Source organism: Nerophis ophidion, linkage group LG25 (genome assembly GCF_033978795.1).
Source record: "Nerophis ophidion isolate RoL-2023_Sa linkage group LG25, RoL_Noph_v1.0, whole genome shotgun sequence".
NCBI lineage: Eukaryota > Metazoa > Chordata > Actinopteri > Syngnathiformes > Syngnathidae > Nerophis > Nerophis ophidion.
In genome coordinates this window covers 31,570,764-31,591,685 of record NC_084635.1, presented here as the reverse complement: position 1 = coordinate 31,591,685, position 20,922 = coordinate 31,570,764, and the positions used below count along the sequence as shown (strand labels likewise).

The window sequence follows — 20,922 nt, the reverse complement described above, 5'->3', positions numbered from 1 at the left end:
ATAATTCCACTTGTAATCACAGTGTTAAAAATAACGTTCAAAACATAAAACATGCACATGCATTTGAATCCATCCATCCTTTTTTCTACCGCACTTGTTCAAAAAGTTGCATTAAGGGTAAGAAGTAATTTATTTATTATTGGTTAGCGTAGGACTTGCCCTCCTGGGGGTTCTTCAAACTACTAAGCACCGACATGAGAGCCTGTTTCAGGGTTATAATATCGTTTTATTTTTCAATAAGTCTCTCAGTTGCTTTCCAACAATTGTCTTTTTCTCTTTCGTTCTCGCTCGCGTTCTGGCTCCAGCCCCAACCCCGTGTCTCCTCCCGGCTGCTACTTATAAACAGAGCGACAGCTGATTAGATAACAAGGTCAAGCTGGGCAATTTACGCACCTGTCGCTGATTTCGAGGCTAATCCTGGCAACACCCCGCTTCGCTGCAGGCCCGCAGGCCACACCCCCTCCACAGTTGGCTTCAGAATAACAATGTTATTACGAAGAATACGAGACTTATTATACTCTAGAAATGTTGATTTTACTTAAAAATGCACACGTTTAGTTTTCAGTGTTAAAAAAATATTATATGGCTCTTAGAGAAATACATTTTAAAATATTTCGCTTCTTGGCTCTCTCAGCCAAAAACGTTCCCGACTCCTGGTATATATTGACGCTTGCATAGGTTTGGTGATAATGTTCCCCTTTAAAGTCATTTTGATAGTAGGCTAATATAGCTAATATAAACACTTTCATCATGTGTTGTCTTCATTATAACACTCATTTAGACTTTTAAAGTCATTTTGATAGTAGGCTATTTTTTAAAGTCGAGTTATACCTTAAGACTGATGTCCTCGCCTCCAGCAGGTCTCCTAATGCAAGTGCTAATTAGGCAGACATTAGAAATTGTAAATCACGTCCTCTCTTTTCTCTGCTGGCTCTTCTGTCTCAGCCTCTGCATCTGTGTTCTCAATTTGTATCTCTCCCACATTTCCATCCTCGCTGTCTTCAATCTTCATCTTCCAGTGTTGCCAAGTCCCCCAGTAAGGAAAGTAGCTATTGGCTGTCATAAAAGTTGCCTAAAGTTGATGGATGACATCATTGCCTCCTTTGCGTAATTGGACGTGGTAGGAGAGAGGAGTAATGTGCTGGGGTGGGGGACATAAAATGAGTTTGAAGAAAATGCAAAGTATGATTAAAACGGGAAATTAATTTTCTTCTGTTGATTATTAGTTTAGTTGTATTTTCTTTGTTCCACGTATCAAAATTGATGAATAGACTGAAGTGTTGTGATATTCACAAACGAACCGAATGTACTGACTGGCTCATTAACATGAACGATGGGTTTTGTTTTATTTGAAGCGTGACAGTGATGAAACATTAACATCTCACTGTAAATAAGAGTTTGGCAAATATTTTGACCCGGGGGGCACATTGAGAGAAAATATGTGTATGTTATGTATAAATGTGTGTTTGGGTCCCTTTTTTTTTCAGTAACTCTAATACCAGTCAGAATGTCCGATAGAGTTCTATAAAAAGTTATGACCGACCTCAAAAAAACAGAAAGGAATTTTACAATTTTTTTACTGAAAGGGACACTCAAAATGTACAAAAAAATAACGACTGAAATTTACAATATTAAAACCTCTAAAAGCTTAGTGTCCACATGCGTGGACAGCACCGTTTAGCTTTTATTTTCTAAATTATGTCTTATGGCCACTTATGTGGACACTTATACTGCCATCTGGTGGTGTTAGAAGAGTATAACATACAATGGAACTTGGAAAAAAACATGATAAAAGAAGAATTAGCATGTCAATAAACATGAAGTACACGTTTGTGTACTTATGGACTAAGTACATCATATCAAAATATTATTCCTAGTTTTTCTTCTAATTAGGATCCAATAAGCCCAAATAGCAAAGAGGAAAAAAAACAAAACATGTAAACAAACAGCTTGGTCCTTAAGAGATGTAATATGGACAATAAAACACTGAATATTAATAACATATGAACATCGGTCCTCGATAGACATCTTTTACCATCAAGCAAAACACAACAAAAGTGTAACAAACAGCAACATATGAATGCTAAAGGTAATAAACACCCAAAATATAATATATTATCACTTTTATGCAGAAATTTGCTTGATGTAGAACGTCCAGCATGCCGGATTGAAAGTCTTAATTGGCCGCATGTGGCCCGCGGGCTGTATTTTGCCCAGATCTGCTGTAAACCAAGGCAGAAACAGCAACGACTTTGCACAGAGTGCGTCTTCTTTCTGCTCTGACTGGAATGGAACTTTATAGTCATTGCACTTAAACGATATTACGAAGATGAAAGAAGGCCGTTTTAGTAACGTTTTTAATGTGTGACTCAAAGGAGAGAGTTGGGTCGAAGATAATACCCAGATTTTTTTACCGAGTCACCTTGTTTTATTATTTGGTTGTCAAATGTTAAAGTTGTATTATTAAATAGAGGTCGGTGTCAAGCAGGACCGATAATCAGCATTTCCGTTATTTTTGGCGTTAAGTTGCGGTTCTTTTCTTATCGAACCACCGGGAAAACCGGTTTCGGGTATCATCCTTTTACACAGTAGTGAATGGGGAAATGTAAAGTGTGGCGTGAGTATTGGTTGAATTGCGTTACTCTCACGCTCAAAGCGTGAGGCTTGGCAGCTCTGTGGTGTTAACCCCATTCTGTTAATTATCATTTCTACTTCTAACGTAACTCTTATTTCACCTTGTCACTCACTTGTGTATGCATTTGTAACACCGTGTCTCCTTTTCTTCGTTTTTGTGCAGCTGGACAGATTTGCCAGTATTCGGATCCCGGGGAGCAAAAAGGAGCGGCCCACCCTAGCGCATGCTAAACACAGCCACTCGGATTGGGCCGTGTTTTCCTCCTCCAACTCCCACGAGTTTGTGGAACTCTCATCCAAGATCACTTCAGAGAAGGAAATCCTGGCACTGTTTGAAAAGATGATGGTATGAAAGTCATTCCGATATTCTTATATTGAAGTTTCCATCGAGCTGTAGAGGTGCAGAAATGCCGTATTATCGCAAATATAAGACTACCGTATTTTCCGTACTTTAGTGTGCTGAATTCCAGGAGAAAAAAAATAGTTTTTCTATACATTAGTCAGATATATATGCAACGTAGGTCACCCCTCCAATGGGCTCACCACCCATAGCAGGGGCCAAAGAGGTCGGGTGCGATGTGAGCTGGGCGGCAGCCGAAGGCAGGGCACTTGGTGGTCCGATCCTCGGCTACAGAAGCTAGCTCTTGGGACGTGGAACGTCATTTCACTGGGGTGGAAGGAGCCTGAGCTAGTGCGTGAAGTGGAGAAATTCTGGCTGGATGTAGTCGGACTCACTTCGACGCACAGCAAGGGCTCTGGAACCACTTCTCTCGAGAGGGGCTGGACTCTCTTCCACTCTGGCGTTGCCGGCTTTGAGAGGCGACGGGCTGGGGTGGCAATTCTCGTTTTACCCCGGCTCAAAGCCTGCACGTTGGAGTTCAACCGGGTGGACGAAAGGGTAGCCTCCCTCCGCTTTCGGGTGGGGGGGACAGGTCCTGACTGGGTACACTCGAGGGAGTACTGGAGAGTGCTCCCCCGGGTGATTCCCTTGTCCTACTGGGAGACTTCAACGCTCATGTTGGCAACGACAGTGAAACCAGGAGAGGCGTGATTGGGAAGAATGGTCGCCCGGATCTAAACCCAAGTGGTGTTTTGTTATTGGACTTTTGTGCTCGTCACAGTTTGTCCATAACAACCACCATGTTCAAACATAAGGGTGTCCATATGTGCACTTGGCACCAGGACATCCTAGCCCGCAGTTCCATGATCGACTTTGTAGTTGTGTCATCGGATTTGCGGCCTCATGTTTTGGACACTCAGGTGAAGAGAGGGGCGGAGCTTTCTACTGACCACCACCTGGTGGTGAGTTGGCTGCGATGGTGGGGGAGGATGCCGGACAGACCTGGGAGGCCCAATCGCATTGTGAGGGTTTGCTGGGAACGTCTGGCAGAGTCTCCTGTCATAGAAAGTTTCAAATCCCGCCTCCGGAAGAACTTTGAACATGTCACGAGGGAGGTGCTGGACATTGAGTCCGAGTGGACCGGGTTCCGCACCTCTATTGTCGAGGCGGCTGATCGGAGCTGTGGCTGCAAGGTAGTTTGTGCCTGTCCCAAAACCTGTTGGTGGACACCAGCGGTGAGGGATGCCGTCAAGCTGAAGAAGGAGTCCTATCGGGTTCTTTTGGCTCATAGGACTCCGGAGGGAGTGGACAGGTACCGACAGGCCAAGCACTGTGCAGCTTCAGAGGTCGCGGAGGCAAAAACTCGAACATGGGAGGAGTTCGGGGAAGCCATGGAAAACGACTTCCAGACGGCTTTGAAGCGATTCTGGACCACCATCCGCCGCCTCAGGAAGGGTAAGCAGTACACTATCAACACCGTGTATGGCGCGGATGGTGTTCTGCTGACCTCAACTGCGGATGTTGTGGATAGGTGGAAGGAATACTTGGAAGACCTCCTCAATCCCACCAACACGTCTTCCTTTGAGGAAGCAGTGCCTAAGGAATCTGTGGTGGGCTCTCCTATTTCTGGAGCTGAGGTTGCCAATTTAGTTAAAAAGCTCCTCAGTGGCAAGGCCCCAGGGGTGGATGAGACCCGCCCGGAGTTCCTTAAGGCTGTGGATGCTGTGGGGCTGTCTTGGTTGACAAGACTCTTCAGCATCGTGTGGACATCGGTGGTGGTACCTCTGGATTGGCAGACCGGAGTGGTGGTCCCTCTCTTTAAGAAGGGACCAGGGGGTGTGTTCCAACTATCGTGGGATCACACTCCTCAGCCTTCCCGGTAAGGTTTATTCAGGTTTACTGGAGAGGAGGCTACGCCGGATAGTCGAATCTCGGATTCAGGAGGACCAGTGTGGTTTTCGTCCTGGTCGTGCAACTGTGGACCAGCTCTATACTCTCGGCAGGGTTCGTGAGGGTGCATGGGAGTTTGCTCAACCAGTCTACATGTGCTTTGTGGACTTGGAGAAGGCATTCGACCGTGTCCCTCGGGAGGTCCTGTGGGGAGTGCTTAGAGAGTATGGGGTATCGGACTGTCTTATTGTGGCGGTCCGCTCCCTGTACGATCAGTGCCAGAGCTTGGTTCGCATTGCCGGCAGTAAGTCGAACACATTTCCAGTGAGGGTTGGACTCCGCCAAGGCTGTCCTTTGTCACCGATTCTGTTCATAACTTTTATGGACAGAATTTCTAGGCGCAGTCAAGGCGTTGAGGGGTTCCGGTTTGGTAACCGCAGGATTAGGTCTCTGCTTTTTGCAGATGATGTGGTCCTGATGGCTTCATCTGACTGGGATCTTCAGCTCTCGCTGGATCGGTCCGCAGCCGAGTGTGAAGCGAACGGAATGACAATCAGCACCTCCAAGTCCGAGTCCATGGTTCTCGCCCGGAAAAGGGTGGAATGCCATCTCCGGGTTGGGGAGGAGACCCTGCCCCAAGTGGAGGAGTTCAAGTACCTAGGAGTTTTGTTCACGAGTGAGGGAAGAGTGGATCGTGAGATCGACAGGCGGATCGGTGCGGCGTCTTCAGTAATGCGGACGTTGTACCGATCCGTTGTGGTGAAGAAGGAGCTGAGCCGGAAGGCAAAGCTCTCAATTTACCGGTCGATCTACGTTCCCATCCTCACCTATGGTCATGAGCTTTGGGTCATGACCGAAAGGATAAGATCACGGGTACAAGCGGCCGAAATGAGTTTCCTCCGCCGGGTGGCGGGGCTCTCCCTTAGAGATAGGGTGAGAAGCTCTGCCATCCGGGAGGAACTCAAAGTAAAGCCGCTGCTCCTCCACATGGAGAGGAGCCAGATGAGGTGGTTTGGGCATCTGGTCAGGATGCCACCCGAACGCCTCCCTAGGGAGGTGTTAAGGGCACGTCCAACCGGTAGGAGGCCACGGGGAAGACCCAGGACACGTTGGGAAGACTATGTCTCCCGGCTGGCCTGGGAACGCCTCGGGATCCCCCGGGAAAAGCTAGACGAAGTGGCTGGGGAGAGGGAAGTCTGGGTTTCCCTGCTTAGGTTGTTGCCCCCGCGACCCGACCTCGGATAAGCGGAAGAAGATGGATGGATGGATGGAATTACTTTAAAACATACTTATCCTTACTACATTTACATATGTTTTCTGATGCAATGGATGTTTTCTTGCCTTAACTATTATTCTGCCTGCAAATGGAATGCTCGGTTGCCTAGTGTATGGTACAAACAGAACAATTGAATGCTTTTCCTTTTCATCTTGATTTCAGGAGGACATGAACTTGAACGAAGAAAAAAAGACACCCTTGAGAGATAAGGACTTGAGTACAAAAAGAGAAATGGTCATGCAGTACGTTTGTACTGCTTCAAAAACGGTATGTTTTTTCAACTTCTGCTGAACGTACAGAGGATGCAATACTAATACTACTACTAATAATAATAATATTAGTAAAGGTAACCGTCTGTAAAATGCAAGTGATTTATGCTATGTCATGCGGTTTCTCACGTAAAGACACATCTTGTACTTCAGTGGTCCCTAACCACCGGGCCGCAGAATAATTTTTTATACATTTTTATTTTGTATTTAAAAAAAAAAAAAAAAAATAAATTAAATTTTTTATTAAATCAACATAAAAAACACAAGATACACTTACAAATAGTTCTCCAACCCCAAAAAACTCCCTTTTTCATGTCAAAAAATAAATAAATAAATAAATCGCAGCTTCAAAAAAGTTGGGGACCACTGCTGTACTTTGTACTGGGGCTGGACAATTCATCAAATGTTGGTTTGGATTTCGGTTATGGCTTCTCACAATAATGAATATACAGTATGGGCTAAAAGTTTGGACACACCTTCTCATTCAATGCAATTTCTTTATTTTCATGACTATTTACCGTACATTGTAAACACAAATAGGTGAAATAACTGAAAACAGCTTCAAGAGGTAGGCACCTGAAATGTTTTTCACTTCACAAGTGTGCTTGAGGCTCATGGAGAAAATGCCAATAGTGTGCAAAACAGTAATCAGAGCAAAGGGTGCTAGCGGGGTGTATAAAATAGTCAGGTTGTGTCATGGATACAAAGGATTCTGGGTACTTGTGCTGTTGCGTTTATGTTGTGTTACTAGGAGGATGTCCTCCCGAAATGTGTTTGTCAATCTTGAATGGTGTGTCTTCACAGCGTGGCGCATATTACTAAGAGTGTTAAAATTGTTTATATTACAACCATTAGTGTACTCTGTATCACCCAGTATGCCTTGCAGTCGTGTTGCCGCGGAAGCCACACACAACATGATGCTGGACTGACAAGCAGATCGTACATGTTGTAGAGGGCGACAAAGTCAATGGCTTCATAGCACACCCTAATACTTATTATCTGGGTGACTGCCGGCAGTCATTCTCGAGAATATTAGCGTCTCCTATTGTCTTCTTCGCTTTATGACACGTGTCTTAAATGGCTCTTTGAATGGCAAAGGATACCGATCCCAGAACTATGTATATTAAATGTTTCCGGATGGTTCAACCGCCACCCGCCCGAATCTAATTAAAATCTATTTTTTCGTCATGTCACCCGCCCGACCCGCGCATCTCTAGCGTGTACTGAAGAATCGAAAAAAATAAAAATAAAATAATGGGCCGTGCAATAAGCAAGCAACTTCCTGAGCTTTTGACAGTGGAAACAAAATGTTTGGGATGTCACCATATTTGCTACTTTTTATTTGACACAACGCTACTAATCCTCATCAATAATCACTCAACTAGGGCTGGGCGATATGGCCTTCTATTAACATCTCGATATTTTCAAGCCATGTCACGATACACGATATACATCTCAATATTTTTCCTTAGCCTTGAATGAACACTTGATGCATATAATCATAGCAGTATGATGATTCTATGTGTTTACATTAATACATTCTTCTTCATACTGCATTAAGATATGCTACTTTTATACTTTCATGCAGAGAGGGAAATCACAACTAAGTCAATTTACCAAAACTGTATTTATTAAACACAAACATTCATGTCATTTCCAAAACAGATTGAAATATATATATATCTGGTAAATATATCTTGTGTGACATCATGCACAAAAGTGCACTTAATGTGTTTTAAACTATTGTAGTAGCGTTCTGTACAAAAAGTGCACTTTAATTTAGTGTTGTTTTGATGTGCACTCATAGCTTGTTTTAAAATGTCTCTGACAATCTTGCACTATGAGTGCACATCAAAACAACACTAAATTAAAGTGCACTTTTTGTACAGAACGCTACTACAATAGTTTAAAACAAATGAAGTGCACTTTAGTGCATGATGTCACACAAGATATTTCAATAACTGTCAAATGAGCTGCATAATAGGAAATAAAATAGTGTATGTCCTTCGCTATGTGGTAGGTTCCTGTCGACGATATCTCCTTCCGTTGTTGACTGTTTTTTCCTAAGGTGTTGATCTGGAAATGGTTGCTTCGGCGCGGCATTTTGTGGGTATGGCACCGAACGGAGATGTTTACATGCGGAGTTTCAAGCACTCTTCATTTCCTAGCGCAGGGGTAGGGAACCTATGGCTCTAGAGCCAGATGTGGCTCTTTTGATGACTGCATCTGGCTCTCGGATGAATCTGAGCTGACATTGCGTAACACGATAAGTAATGAATAATTCCACTTGTAATCACAGTGTTAAAAATAACGCTCAAAATATAAAAAATTCTCATGCATTTTGAATCCATCCATCCGTTTTCTACCGCACCTGTTCAAGCAGTTGCGTTAATTGTAAGAAGTTATGTATTTATTATTGGTTAGTGTGGGGCTTGCCCTCCTGGGGGTTCTTCAGACCACCAAGCACCGACATGAGAGCCTGTTTTAGGGTTACAATATTGTTTTATTTTTCAATAAATCTCTCAGTTGCTTCCTAGCAATTGTCTTTTCCTCTTTCGTTCTCGCTCGCGCTCTGGCTCCAGCCCCAACCCCGTCTCTCCTCCTGGCTGCTGCTTATAACAGAGCGACAGGTAATTAGATAACAAGGCAAAGGTGGGCCATCTACGAATCTGTCGCTGATTTCGAGGCCGAACCTGGCAACACCCTGCTTCGCTGCAGGCCCGCAGGCCACGCCCCGTCCACAGTTAGCTTCAGAATAACAATGTTATTACAAAGAATAAGAGACCTATTATACTCTAGAAATATTGGTCTTACTTAAAAATGCACACGTTTCGTTGTGTTCAGTGTTGACATTTTTTTTATATGGCTCTTACGGAAATACATTTTAAAATATTTGGATTCTTGGCTCTCTCAGACAAAAAGGTTCCCGACCCCTGTCCTAGTGGGTGACTTTTCAAATGATGCTGCAAATTAGCAGTAGGTGCTACTTTTTGTAGCAACACTTTTGCCACATAATTGTTCAACATCTTCCCGCTTGAAGCCAAACCACCGCCAGACGATGGACCCCGTGCTGTTTTTCTTGGGAATTGTTACCAGAGTCGCACCTTCTCTGTCTCATATTCCCACTCGCACCACTCTGCTAGCTTCTCAGCTAATGTTACCCATGTTGCTACCTCTCTCCTCAGCGAGGGCGTATGACGCGACAGTATGTTACATATGTAAGAAGGTGCGCTTGTTTTATGTCTCTTTGAGAAGGAAAGACAATACAGAGTGAGAAGAGGATGTATTGTAACACCCGCAGCTAAAAGCAACTGTGTGAGAACTAAGGGTGTAACGGTACACAAACATTTTGGTTCGGTACGTACCTCGGTTTAGAGGTCACTGTTCGGTTCATTTTCGGTACAGTAAGAAAACAACAAAATATACATTTTTTGGTTAGTTATTTACCAAATTTGTAAACAATGGCTTTATCCTTTTAACATTGGGAACACTATAATAATTCTGCTCACGGTAATCAACATTAAACTGCCTCAAGTTGTTGCTTTGATTAAATAAAACTGAACGGACAAATAAAAATGATTCTGATTCTGATAAAATGACAAAACCTTTCTTCTACGAATAAAAAGTGCAACATTAAACAGTTTCAAGTCAACTCATCATGCTTAATTTATTACAGCATTTGGAAAGCCTGTAGTTGACTTTTAACACACACACACACACACACACACACACACACACACACACACACACACACACACACACACACACAAAGCAAAATGAGCTAACGTAACGCTAAAAGCTAATTAGCCTTCACCTCAAGCCAGAACTGTGAGCGAGCTGAGCTGCAGTTTAAGTTTCTAGAAGGTCAACGGGCTCATAGTGATATTTATAATAGTTCTGACTGGGAAGTGTTTTTTATAATTTGGGGAGAGTTCGATGTCAGCTTCTCACCTGGCACCTGCTAAACACATATCTGCTCATCTCGACGCTGGAGCACTGACAACATGCGCTCTGAATACGCCCTGCTGATTGGCTGTTATATCGCTTTGAATACGTACTGCTGATTGGCTTTGTATGTAACCAATCAGATGGTTGTGTGGGCGGGACAATGCTGGGTGCTCACTGCTCAGAGGCAGAAAGCACAGCAGCTTGAGACTTTAGTTTACAAACTCGTTCGATACACCCTCGTACCGAACCGAAACCCCCGTACCGAAACGGTTCAATACAAATACACGTACCGTTACACCCCTAGTGAGAACATACACTCGAATATCACGACATAGTAATTTTCTATATCGCACAGAGTCAAACCCGCAATATAGAGAGTATATCAATATATCGCCCAGCCCTACACTCAAATCAACAAAAAAAAGTAAGGCCGTATGATTTCGGCGTTTACGTAACCACTGACAGAGTCACATAATTGGCCAAAAACATGGAAACAGCTGTTTAAACGCAGGATATTTTCTTTTACATCAATGTAAGAGAAATGTTGTCATTGTAAGGAGAAGAAATGGTAAATGGTTGTACTTTTATAGCGCTTTTCTACCCCTTTTTAAGAAGCCCAAAGCGCTTTGACAGTATTTCCTAGGGGTGTAACGGTACGTGTATTTGTAATGAACCGTTTCGGTTCGGTACGAGGGTGTATCGAACGAATTTGTAATCTAAAGTCTTAACAAGCTGCTCTGCTTTCTGCCTCTGTCCGAGCAGTGAGCACCTAGCATTGTCCCGCCCACACAACCATCTGATTGGTTACATACAAAGCCAATCAGCAGTGCGTATTCGGAAAGCATGGAGTCAGTGCTCCGGCGTCGAGATGAGCATATATGTGTTTAGCAGGTGAGCAGCGGACATCGGGCGGTATAGCTCGGTTGGTAGAGCGGCCGTGCCAGCAACTTGAGGGTTGCAGGTTCGATCCCCGCTTCCGCCATCCTAGTCACTGCCGTTGTGTCCTTGGGAAAGACACTTTACCCACCTGCTCCCAGTGCCACCCACAATGGTTTAAAAATGTAACTTAGATATTGGGGTTCACTATGTAAAGCGCTTTGAGTCACTAGAGCAGAAGCGCTATATAAATATAATTCACTCACATCGTACACTCCCCAAATGATAAAAAAAACTTCCCAGTCACAACTATTACAAACATCACTATGAGCCCGTTGACCTTCTAGAAACTTAAACTGCAGCTCAGCTCGCTCACAGTATAGGCTTGAGGTGAAGGCTAATTAGCTTTTAGCGTTACGTTAGCTCATTTTGCTGTGTGTGTGTGTGTGTGCGTGTGCGTGTGTGTGTATAGTAAAAGTCAACTACAGGCTTCCCAAATGCTGTAATAAATTAAGCATGATGAGTTGACTTGAAACTGTTTAATGTTGCACTTTTTATATGTAGAAGAAAGGTTTTGTCATTTTATTTCATCAAAGCAACAACTTGAGGCAGTTTAATGTGGATTAACGTGGGTAGAATTATTTTAGTGTTCCCAATGTTAAAAGGATAAAGCCATTGTTTACAAATATGGTAAATAAATAACCAAAAAATGTATATTTTGTTGTTTTCTTACTGTACCGAAAATGAACCGAACCGTGACTTCTAAACCGAGGTATGCACCGAACCGAAATTTTTGTGTACCGTTACACCCCTAGTATTTCCACATTCACACACACATTCACACACACATTCACACACTGATGGCGGGAGCTGCCTTGCAAATGCGCTGACCAGGACCCATCAGGAGCAAGGGTGAAGTGTCTTGGCTCAAGGACACAACGGACTTGACTAGGATGATAGAAGGCGGGGATTTCACCAGTAACCCTCAGATTGCTGTCACGGCCACTCTCCCAATTTCGCCACATTTGTTTGGTAAAATAACGTGTCCGGTAGTTGCTCATTCATCCCCGACACACTCAGTCGCACTGCCCTAAACTGGATGTCAAGAAGGTCACTTGAATCAGCGACTAAACTACGAAACTAGAGCTAGTAAGGACGATCCATACGCCCGAAACACATCTTATCTGCTTGTGTTGTTGTGAACGACATCATCCATGTAAGATTAATGTACAAACAGCGGTCGCATCTTGAGAGGTGCTCTGTTCATGTTTTTAAAGTCGCCTCTTTACTCGTCACGCTAAGAACAACAGCCCAGCACACTTCCCCCTCCGCCCCCCTTCACAATAATAGCGTGGTGCGCTACATCGGGTATAACTGCGCTAAGAAAATAAAGGTTTAAAAAGTACCTTACAGAAGCATAATTTACTTTTAATACGTTTAGAAAATCATTATGCTTTGACCTCAAATACTGGTCAAAATTGTCCCAAAAAATATGTATTGCACCAAACAATGTAAGGATTTTTGCATTTAATAACAAACGTTTTAGTAATTTCTGACACAAAATGCGCATACTCGATGGTGGTAAAATAAGTGTAAAAGGTAAAAAACAGAATTAGATTTATTTTTTTTACTTGAAAACCTAACGTTGATGTTTTTTTATATTCTTTTAATTTATTGTTATTGCTTTTATTATTATCTAACTTGTTTTATTTTTTACTAAATTATATCTGGATTTTTTTTTTTTAACTATTTAAATTGAATTTCGCTGATACAATAAATACTCATGTTTTCAAATTAATGACTAATGGTGTAATTAAATGTAGTTACAATATCAATCAAAATAAATAATAAATGGGTTGTACTTGTATAGCGCTTTTCTACCTTCAAGGTACTCAAAGCGCTTTGACACTACTTCCACATTTACCCATTCACACACACATTCACACACTGATGGAGGGAGCTGCCATGCAAGGCGCTAACCAGCACCCATCAGGAGCAAGGGTGAAGTGTCTTACTCAAGGACACAACAGACGTGACGAGGTTGGTACTAGGTGGGGATTGAACCAGGGACCCTCAGGTTGCGCATGGCCACTCTTCCACTGCATCACGCCGTCCCTAATGTAAAATAATGGTGATGATTACCATATTTTTTGGGACCCTAAGACGCACCGGATTATAAGGCGCATTAAAGAGGTCATATTATGATTTTTTTCTAAATGTAAAACCCTATCTTGTGGTTTACATCAGTGGTCCCCAACCAAAATATATATATATATATATATATATGTATATATATATATATATATATATTTTATTTTTAATTTTTTTTAATTTTTTTTATTTATTTGTTATTATTATTTTTTTTTTTATTAAATCAACATAAAAAACACAATATACACTTACACTTAGTGCACCAACCACAAAAACCTCCCTTTTTCATGACAAAAACGTCCCTTTTTCCTGACAAAAAAAAAAAAAAGGACACCCCCCCCCGCAGGAAAAATTATTAAGCGTTGACCGGTCCGCGGATGCAAAAAGGTTGGGGACCACTGGTTTACATAAAATGTAATGGTGGTTATTTGGTCAAAATGTTGCATATATGATGTTTTACACATCATCTACAAACCACTTTCTGACAGTCGCTTCAAGATGCGCCTTCTTATTTACGTGGCTCACCTTCAAAAGCGTCTTCTCCCCGTCATCTTTTATGTAGCGGTGTAGCGTGCAAGGACGGGAGTGGAAGAAGTTTCAAAAGATGGCGCTAACTGTTTTAATGACATTCAGACTTTACTTCAATCAATAACGGAACAACATCTCCTCATCCGGAAACAAAAACAGCAGAAAAGATTTCCCTGAAAAACTCAAATAACTAAAGTTCCTTGGGTGATTTATGTAAACTCACTACACCGGTATGTTTTAGGGCTTTCATGGCAAGTTTACTGACAGATATAAGTAAGAACGTTACAATACTTTATATTAGAAATGGCATCAGCGGAAGATGGATGTCCTACAACAAGAAGATAGACAAAAAGAAGAAGCTTATCGACTACGGCATCAGCACGGACTACAATTGCGGAAGCGCACACATTTTCAGGATTTATGCGGATCCCAAATACACATCAGCAGGTACCAGAAGGTAATAAAAGTTGTTTTGCGTAATATTGCTAAACAAAACGGCCATTTTGCGGTCTTTACACACATCATAATAATACTTGTATGTTTAATGCGCCGACAATCCATCAAGCAGTGCGGCTTCATAGCTTACCGAAGTCGTACTAAAAACATTTTGATACATTTCTGTTAATTTATTAATGTTCTATATTCTCAATGGAACAATTAAAGTTTTGGTGTTGTTTACTGCCATCCTATTGCAGTCTACACGTATCTCTTATGTAACAATTAGGTCTAAGCACAACCAGAATTATGCCGTTCATTAGGCACACCGGGTTTTAAAGGCCTACTTAAACCCACTACCACCGACCACATAGTCTGATACAGTATCAATAATGAAATCGTAACATTGCAACACATGCCAATACAGCTGGTTTAGTTTACTAAATTGCAATTTTAAATTTTGCGCGGAAGTATCATGCTAAAACGTCGTGGTATGACGATGCGTGCGCGTGACGTCACGCATTTTAGAGGACATTTTGTTCCAGCACCATTCCCGGCAATAAGTCATCTGTTTTCATCGCATAATTACACAGTATTCTGGACATCTGTGTTGCTGAATCTTTTGCAATTTGTTCAATGAATAATGGAGACGTCAAAGAAGAAAGCTGTAGGTAGGAAGCGGTGTATTGCGGCCGCCTTTAGAAGCACAAACGCAGCCGGTGTTTCATTGTTTTCATTCCCGAAAGATGACAGTCAAGCTTTACTATGGAACAGAGATGTCAAGCGAACACGGTTGGATTGGACCACACACACAAAGTACAGTGTATTATGCAGCGATCATTTTGAAAGATCGTGTTTCAAAGAGGGTCCCTTGCGAAGGGCAGAGATGGGTCTCGCCACCACTCGTCGACTGGTGCTGAGGAAAGGTGCGGGGCCGACCTTCAGGTTGTACAGATACGACCATATAATCTCACTAAAACACTAGTAACACAACAGGCAGATAAGGGATTTTCCAGAATTATCCTAGTGAATGTGTGTAATAACATCTGAATCGCTCCCACTGCCCTTGTCTTTTTTTTTTTCTTTTTTTTTTTCACACTCACTTTCCTCATCCACAAATCTTTCATCCTCGCTCAAATTAATGGGGAAATTGTCACTTTCTCGGTCCGAATCGCTCTAGCTGCTGGTGGCCATGATTGTAAACAATGTTCAGATGTGAGGAGCTCCACAACCCGTGACGTCACGCGCACATCGTCTGCTACTTCCGGTACAGGCAGGGCTTTTTTTATTAGCGACCAAAAGTTGCCAACTTTATCGTGGATGTTCTCTACTAAATCCTTTCAGCAAAAATATGGCAATATGGCGAAATGATCAAGTATGACACATAGAGTGGACCTGCTATCCCTGTTTGAATAAGAACATCTAATTTCAGCAGGCCTTTAAGGAGCACTGTCGATTTTTGAGGAAATTAAATTATTTTAAGTGCGCCTTAAAGTCGGAAAAATACTGTATTTGTGCAATTATCGTCCAACCCTATGTCATAAGTTATTTCTATTGAAAATAGAAGAGTGGTAAAAAAACACCGAAAAAGTGGTCATTAGTGCCGCAGTGTATTTGTTTTCTTGTTGACAGAAACCTTCCAGTGCTCCAATGCAAAAAAACAAAATAAATGTGTTGCACTTGGATGAGCTCCCGACTTTTAGCACTTGGTTGTTGATTATTAAATGTTTCATTTTTTTTCTTGTGTCTTAATAATTGGTCCTGAACCAAACAAAACCTTTTTTTTTTTTTTTTTTTTTTTTTTCCATCAAGCACCTTTTAAAGGGAAACTGCACTTTTACTGCCTTCTTTATTTCACATTTGTCCAATATCAAACAAGGTTGCAGAGTCCCAGTGAGCAGTTGGAGTCGCAACTTCGAATATGGGCTGAATACTGAATATTCCTTTCCAAATACCTTTAAAAGTGTTGCTAAAAAAAATCACTATATGACCCGAATCTATTACTATTGAGTTGGTAAAAAATGGCTTCCTCCCACTTCCAAAGACATGCACCTGGGGATAGGTTGATTGGCAACACTAAATTGGCCCTAGTGTGTGAATGTGAGTGTGAATGTTGTCTGTCTATCTGTGTTGGCCCTGCGATGAGGTGGCGACTTGTCCAGGGTGTACCCTGCCTTCCGCCCGATTGTAGCTGAGATAGGCGCCAGCGCCCCCCGCGACCCCAAAAGGGAATAAGCGGTAGAAAATGGATGGGGATGGATGGTAAAAAATAATAAACATAACCATTCTGTGTTCGACAGCAGATATTTCTTGGGGAACATTCCAAAGTCCCACCAAATTTTCATTTAGCTGGGTAGTTTTTGGTGGTATTTTGTGTAAGTTGGAAAGCATTTTAAAAGCTCCTGCGGTGGAAAAAGGCCTCTAAGGAATATACTGTGTTCTTTCATGCTGTAAATAGTTCTACAGCAAGTTTTTGGACTTGCTGTAGAACTCATATGGAAACGCTGTTTCCATATGAGTTGGGAAATTGTGTTAGATGTGAATATAAACGGAATACAATGATTTGCAAATCCTTTTCAACCCATATTCAGTTAAATGTGCTACAAAGACAAAATATTTGATGTTCAAACTGATAAACATTTTTTTTCTTTTGGCAAATAATCATTAACTTTAGAATTTGATGCCAGCAACACGTGACAAAGAAGTTGGGAAAGGTGGCAATAAACACTGATAAAGTTGAGGAATACTCATCAAACTCTTATATGGAACATCCCACAGGTGTGCAGGCTAATTGGGAACAGGTGGGTGCCATGATTGGGTATAAAAGCAGCTTCCATGAAATGCTAAATAGTTCACAAACAAGAATGGGGTGAGGGTCACCACTTTGTAAGCAAATTGTCGAACAGTTTTAGAACAAAATTTCTCAACGAGTTTTTGCAAGGAATTTAGGTATTTTACCATCTACGGTCCGTAAAATCATCAAATGTTCAGAGAATCTGGATAAGTAACTGCACGTAAGCGATGATATTACGGACCTTTGATCCCTCAGGCGGTACTGCATCAAAAACCGACATCAGTGTGTAAAGTATTTCACCACATGGGCTCAGGAACACTTCATAAAACCACTGTCAGTAACTACAGTTGGTCGCTACATCTGTAAGTGCAAGTTATAACTCTACCATGCAAAGCAAAACCCATTTATCAACAACACCCAGAAACGCAGCCGGCTTCGCTGGGCCATACCTCATCTAAGATGGACTGATACAAAGTGGAAAAGTGTTCTTTGGTCTGACGAGTCCACATTTCAAATTATATTTGGAAACTGGACGTGGTGTCTTCCGGAATAAAGGGAAAAATAAACATCTGTATTGTTATAGGCGCAACGTTCAAAAGCAAGCATCTGTGATGGTATGGGGGTGTAGTAGTGCCCAAGGCATGAGTAACTTACACACCTGTGAAGGCTCCATTAATGCTGAATGGTCCATACAGGTTTTGGAACAACATATGTTGTCATCCTAGCAAAGTTATCATGGACGCCCCTGTTTATTTCAGCAAGACAATGCCAAGCCACGTGTTATAACAGCGTGCCTTCGTGGTAAAAGAGTGCGAGTACTTTCCTGGCCCGCCTGCAGTCCAGACCTGTCTCCCATCGAAAATGTGTGGCGCATCATGAAGCGTAAAATATGACAGCGGAGACCCCGGACTGTTGAACGTCTGAAGCTCTACATAAGCTTCTACAATTAGTTTCCTCATTTCCCACACATTTATTGAGTGTTGTTAAAAGAAAAGGTGATGTAACACAGTGGTGAACATGCCCTTTCCCAACTACTTTGGCACGTGTTGCAGCCATGAAATTCTAAGTTAATTATTATTTGCAAAATAAAAATTAAATTTTAATTTGAACATCAAATACTGTATCTTGTCTTTGTAGTGCATTCAATTGAATATGGGTTGAAAAGGATTTGCAAATCATTGTATTCCGTTTATATTTACATCTAACACAATATCCCAACTAATATGGAAACAGGATTTGTAAAAGGAGGACCGCTTGTATATTACTTTTCTACTGGCTACTACAAAATATGATTTTTTTTCCCCCCTCCAGGGCAGCTTGAAAAGCAGCTATCAGATATCTCCCCAGGAATTCCTGGGAGAACTCAAGTCAGGTGTGATGGAAGAACGTCTGTTTGCTTGTCTGGATTCTCTGCGAGTTTCACTGACCAGCAATCCTGTCAGGTACCACATATCGCAATATTTACATTTGTTATCTCACTTATTGCCTCACATCTGTAAGTTGTAATTATTTGACAGCAGTTGACTCTCACCATTTTCTCATATCTCATATTTAGAAAAGTACTACAAAACACAAAAAAATCTACACGCATGCACTTACTATTACTAAAAAACAACAAATCAACACACATGCACCCACTATTACTAAAAAATAACAAATCAACACACATGCACCTACTATTACTATAAAACAACAAATCAACACACATGCACCTACTATGACTAAAAAACAACAAATCAACACACATGCACTTACTATTACCAAAAAACAACAAATCAACACACACACTTACTGTTACTAAAAAACAACAAATCAACACACATGCACCTACTTTTACTAAAAAACAACAAATCAACACACATGCACCTACTATTACTATAAAACAACAAATCAACACACATGCACCTACTATGACTAAAAAACAACAAATCAACACACATGCACTTACTATTACTAAAAAACACAAATCAACACACATGCACCTACTATTACTAAAAAATAAATCAACATACATGCACATACTATTACTAAAAAATAAATCAACACACATGCACCTACTATTACTAAAAAAATAACAAATCAACATACATGCACCTACTATTACTAAAAAACACAAATCAACACACATGCACCTACTATTACTAAAAAATAACAAATCAACACACATGCACCTACTATTACTAAAAAACACAAATCAACACACATGCACCTACTATTACTAAAAAATAACAAATCAACACACATGCACCTACTATTACTAAAAAACACAAATCAACACACATGCACCTACTATTACTAAAAAATAACAAATCAACACACATGCACCTACTATTACTAAAAAACACAAATCAACACACGTGCACCTACTATTACTAAAAAACACAAATCAACACACATGCACCTACTATTACTAAAAAATAAATCAACATACATGCACATACTATTACTAAAAAATAAATCAACACACATGCACCTACTATTACTAAAAAAATAACAAATCAACATACATGCACCTACTATTACTAAAAAACACAAATCAACACACATGCACCTACTATTACTAAAAAATAACAAATCAACACACATGCACCTACTATTACTAAAAAACACAAATCAACACACATGCACCTACTATTACTAAAAAACACAAATCAACACACATGCACCTACTATTACTAAAAAATACAAATCAACACACATGCACCTACTATAACTAAAAAACAACAAATCAACACACATGCACCTACTATTACTAAAAAACACAAATCAACACACATGCACCTACTATTACTAAAAAATAAAAAATCAACACACATGCACCTACTATTACTAAAAAATACAAATCAACACACATGCACCTACTATAACTAAAAAACAACAAATCAACACACATGCACCTACTATTACTAAAAAACACAAATCAACACACATGCACCTACTATTACTAAAAAATAAAAAATCAACACACGTGCACCTATTATTACTAAAAAACAAATCAACACACGTGCACCTACTATTACTAAAAAATAACAAATCAACACACATGCACCTACTATTACTAAAAAACAACAAATCAACACACATGCACCTACTATGACTAAAAAACAACAAATCAACACACATGCACCTACTATTACTAAAACACAGACCAAATCAACACACTTTGCATCTACTATTAATACAATAAACATCAAATCCAAACTCATGTGCTTACTATTACTAAAGACTACACAACAATTCAACACACATGCAACCACTATTACTAAAGAAACAAAAAAATCAACACACTATGCATCTACTATTACTAAAAAAAAACAACAAATCCACAAACATGCACCTACTATTACTAAAAAACAACTAATCAACACACATGCACCTACATATTCCTAAAAACACAGAACAAATCAACACAAATGCACCTACTAATACTAAAAACAACAAATCAACACAAATGCACCTCTTTGTGGGCACCCTAAATACCTTTTGTCAACACAATTTCCCTTCCCTTTTCTATTCTATCATCTCCTGACTTGCAGTATGATGTACTTTTGTAGAAATACTGATGACATCATCAGTTATGATTGGATTTGTGGCTGGGAGGAATGCAGCTTGTTTAGGATAATGGAGCAGCGGCTGAATGCTAAAAGATCAGTTAGATTTCCTTCCCCCTCAGTGTGTGTCTGCCTCTCTGATGCAGTCACACACACATTTCTCGCTAATATCTGACCTTGTGTTTGCCCTCCTTGTGGATTCAGATCAAACCTCGTAGTGTTACACATTT

At 40.9% G+C, this 20,922-nt stretch overlaps 1 protein-coding gene across 1 annotated transcript in view; it reads left to right on the top strand.

The window, feature by feature from the left end:
- The window catches only part of LOC133542850 (protein diaphanous homolog 3-like), a 359,695-nt gene that overhangs the window by 27,477 nt on the left and 311,296 nt on the right, over window positions 1-20,922 (top strand). The window contains exons 4-6 of the mRNA XM_061887061.1: window positions 2,798-2,980; window positions 6,303-6,407; window positions 18,453-18,583. Of these exons, the coding sequence (XP_061743045.1) occupies window positions 2,798-2,980; window positions 6,303-6,407; window positions 18,453-18,583 (419 nt within the window). The remainder of the gene's footprint in view (window positions 1-2,797; window positions 2,981-6,302; window positions 6,408-18,452; window positions 18,584-20,922) is intronic.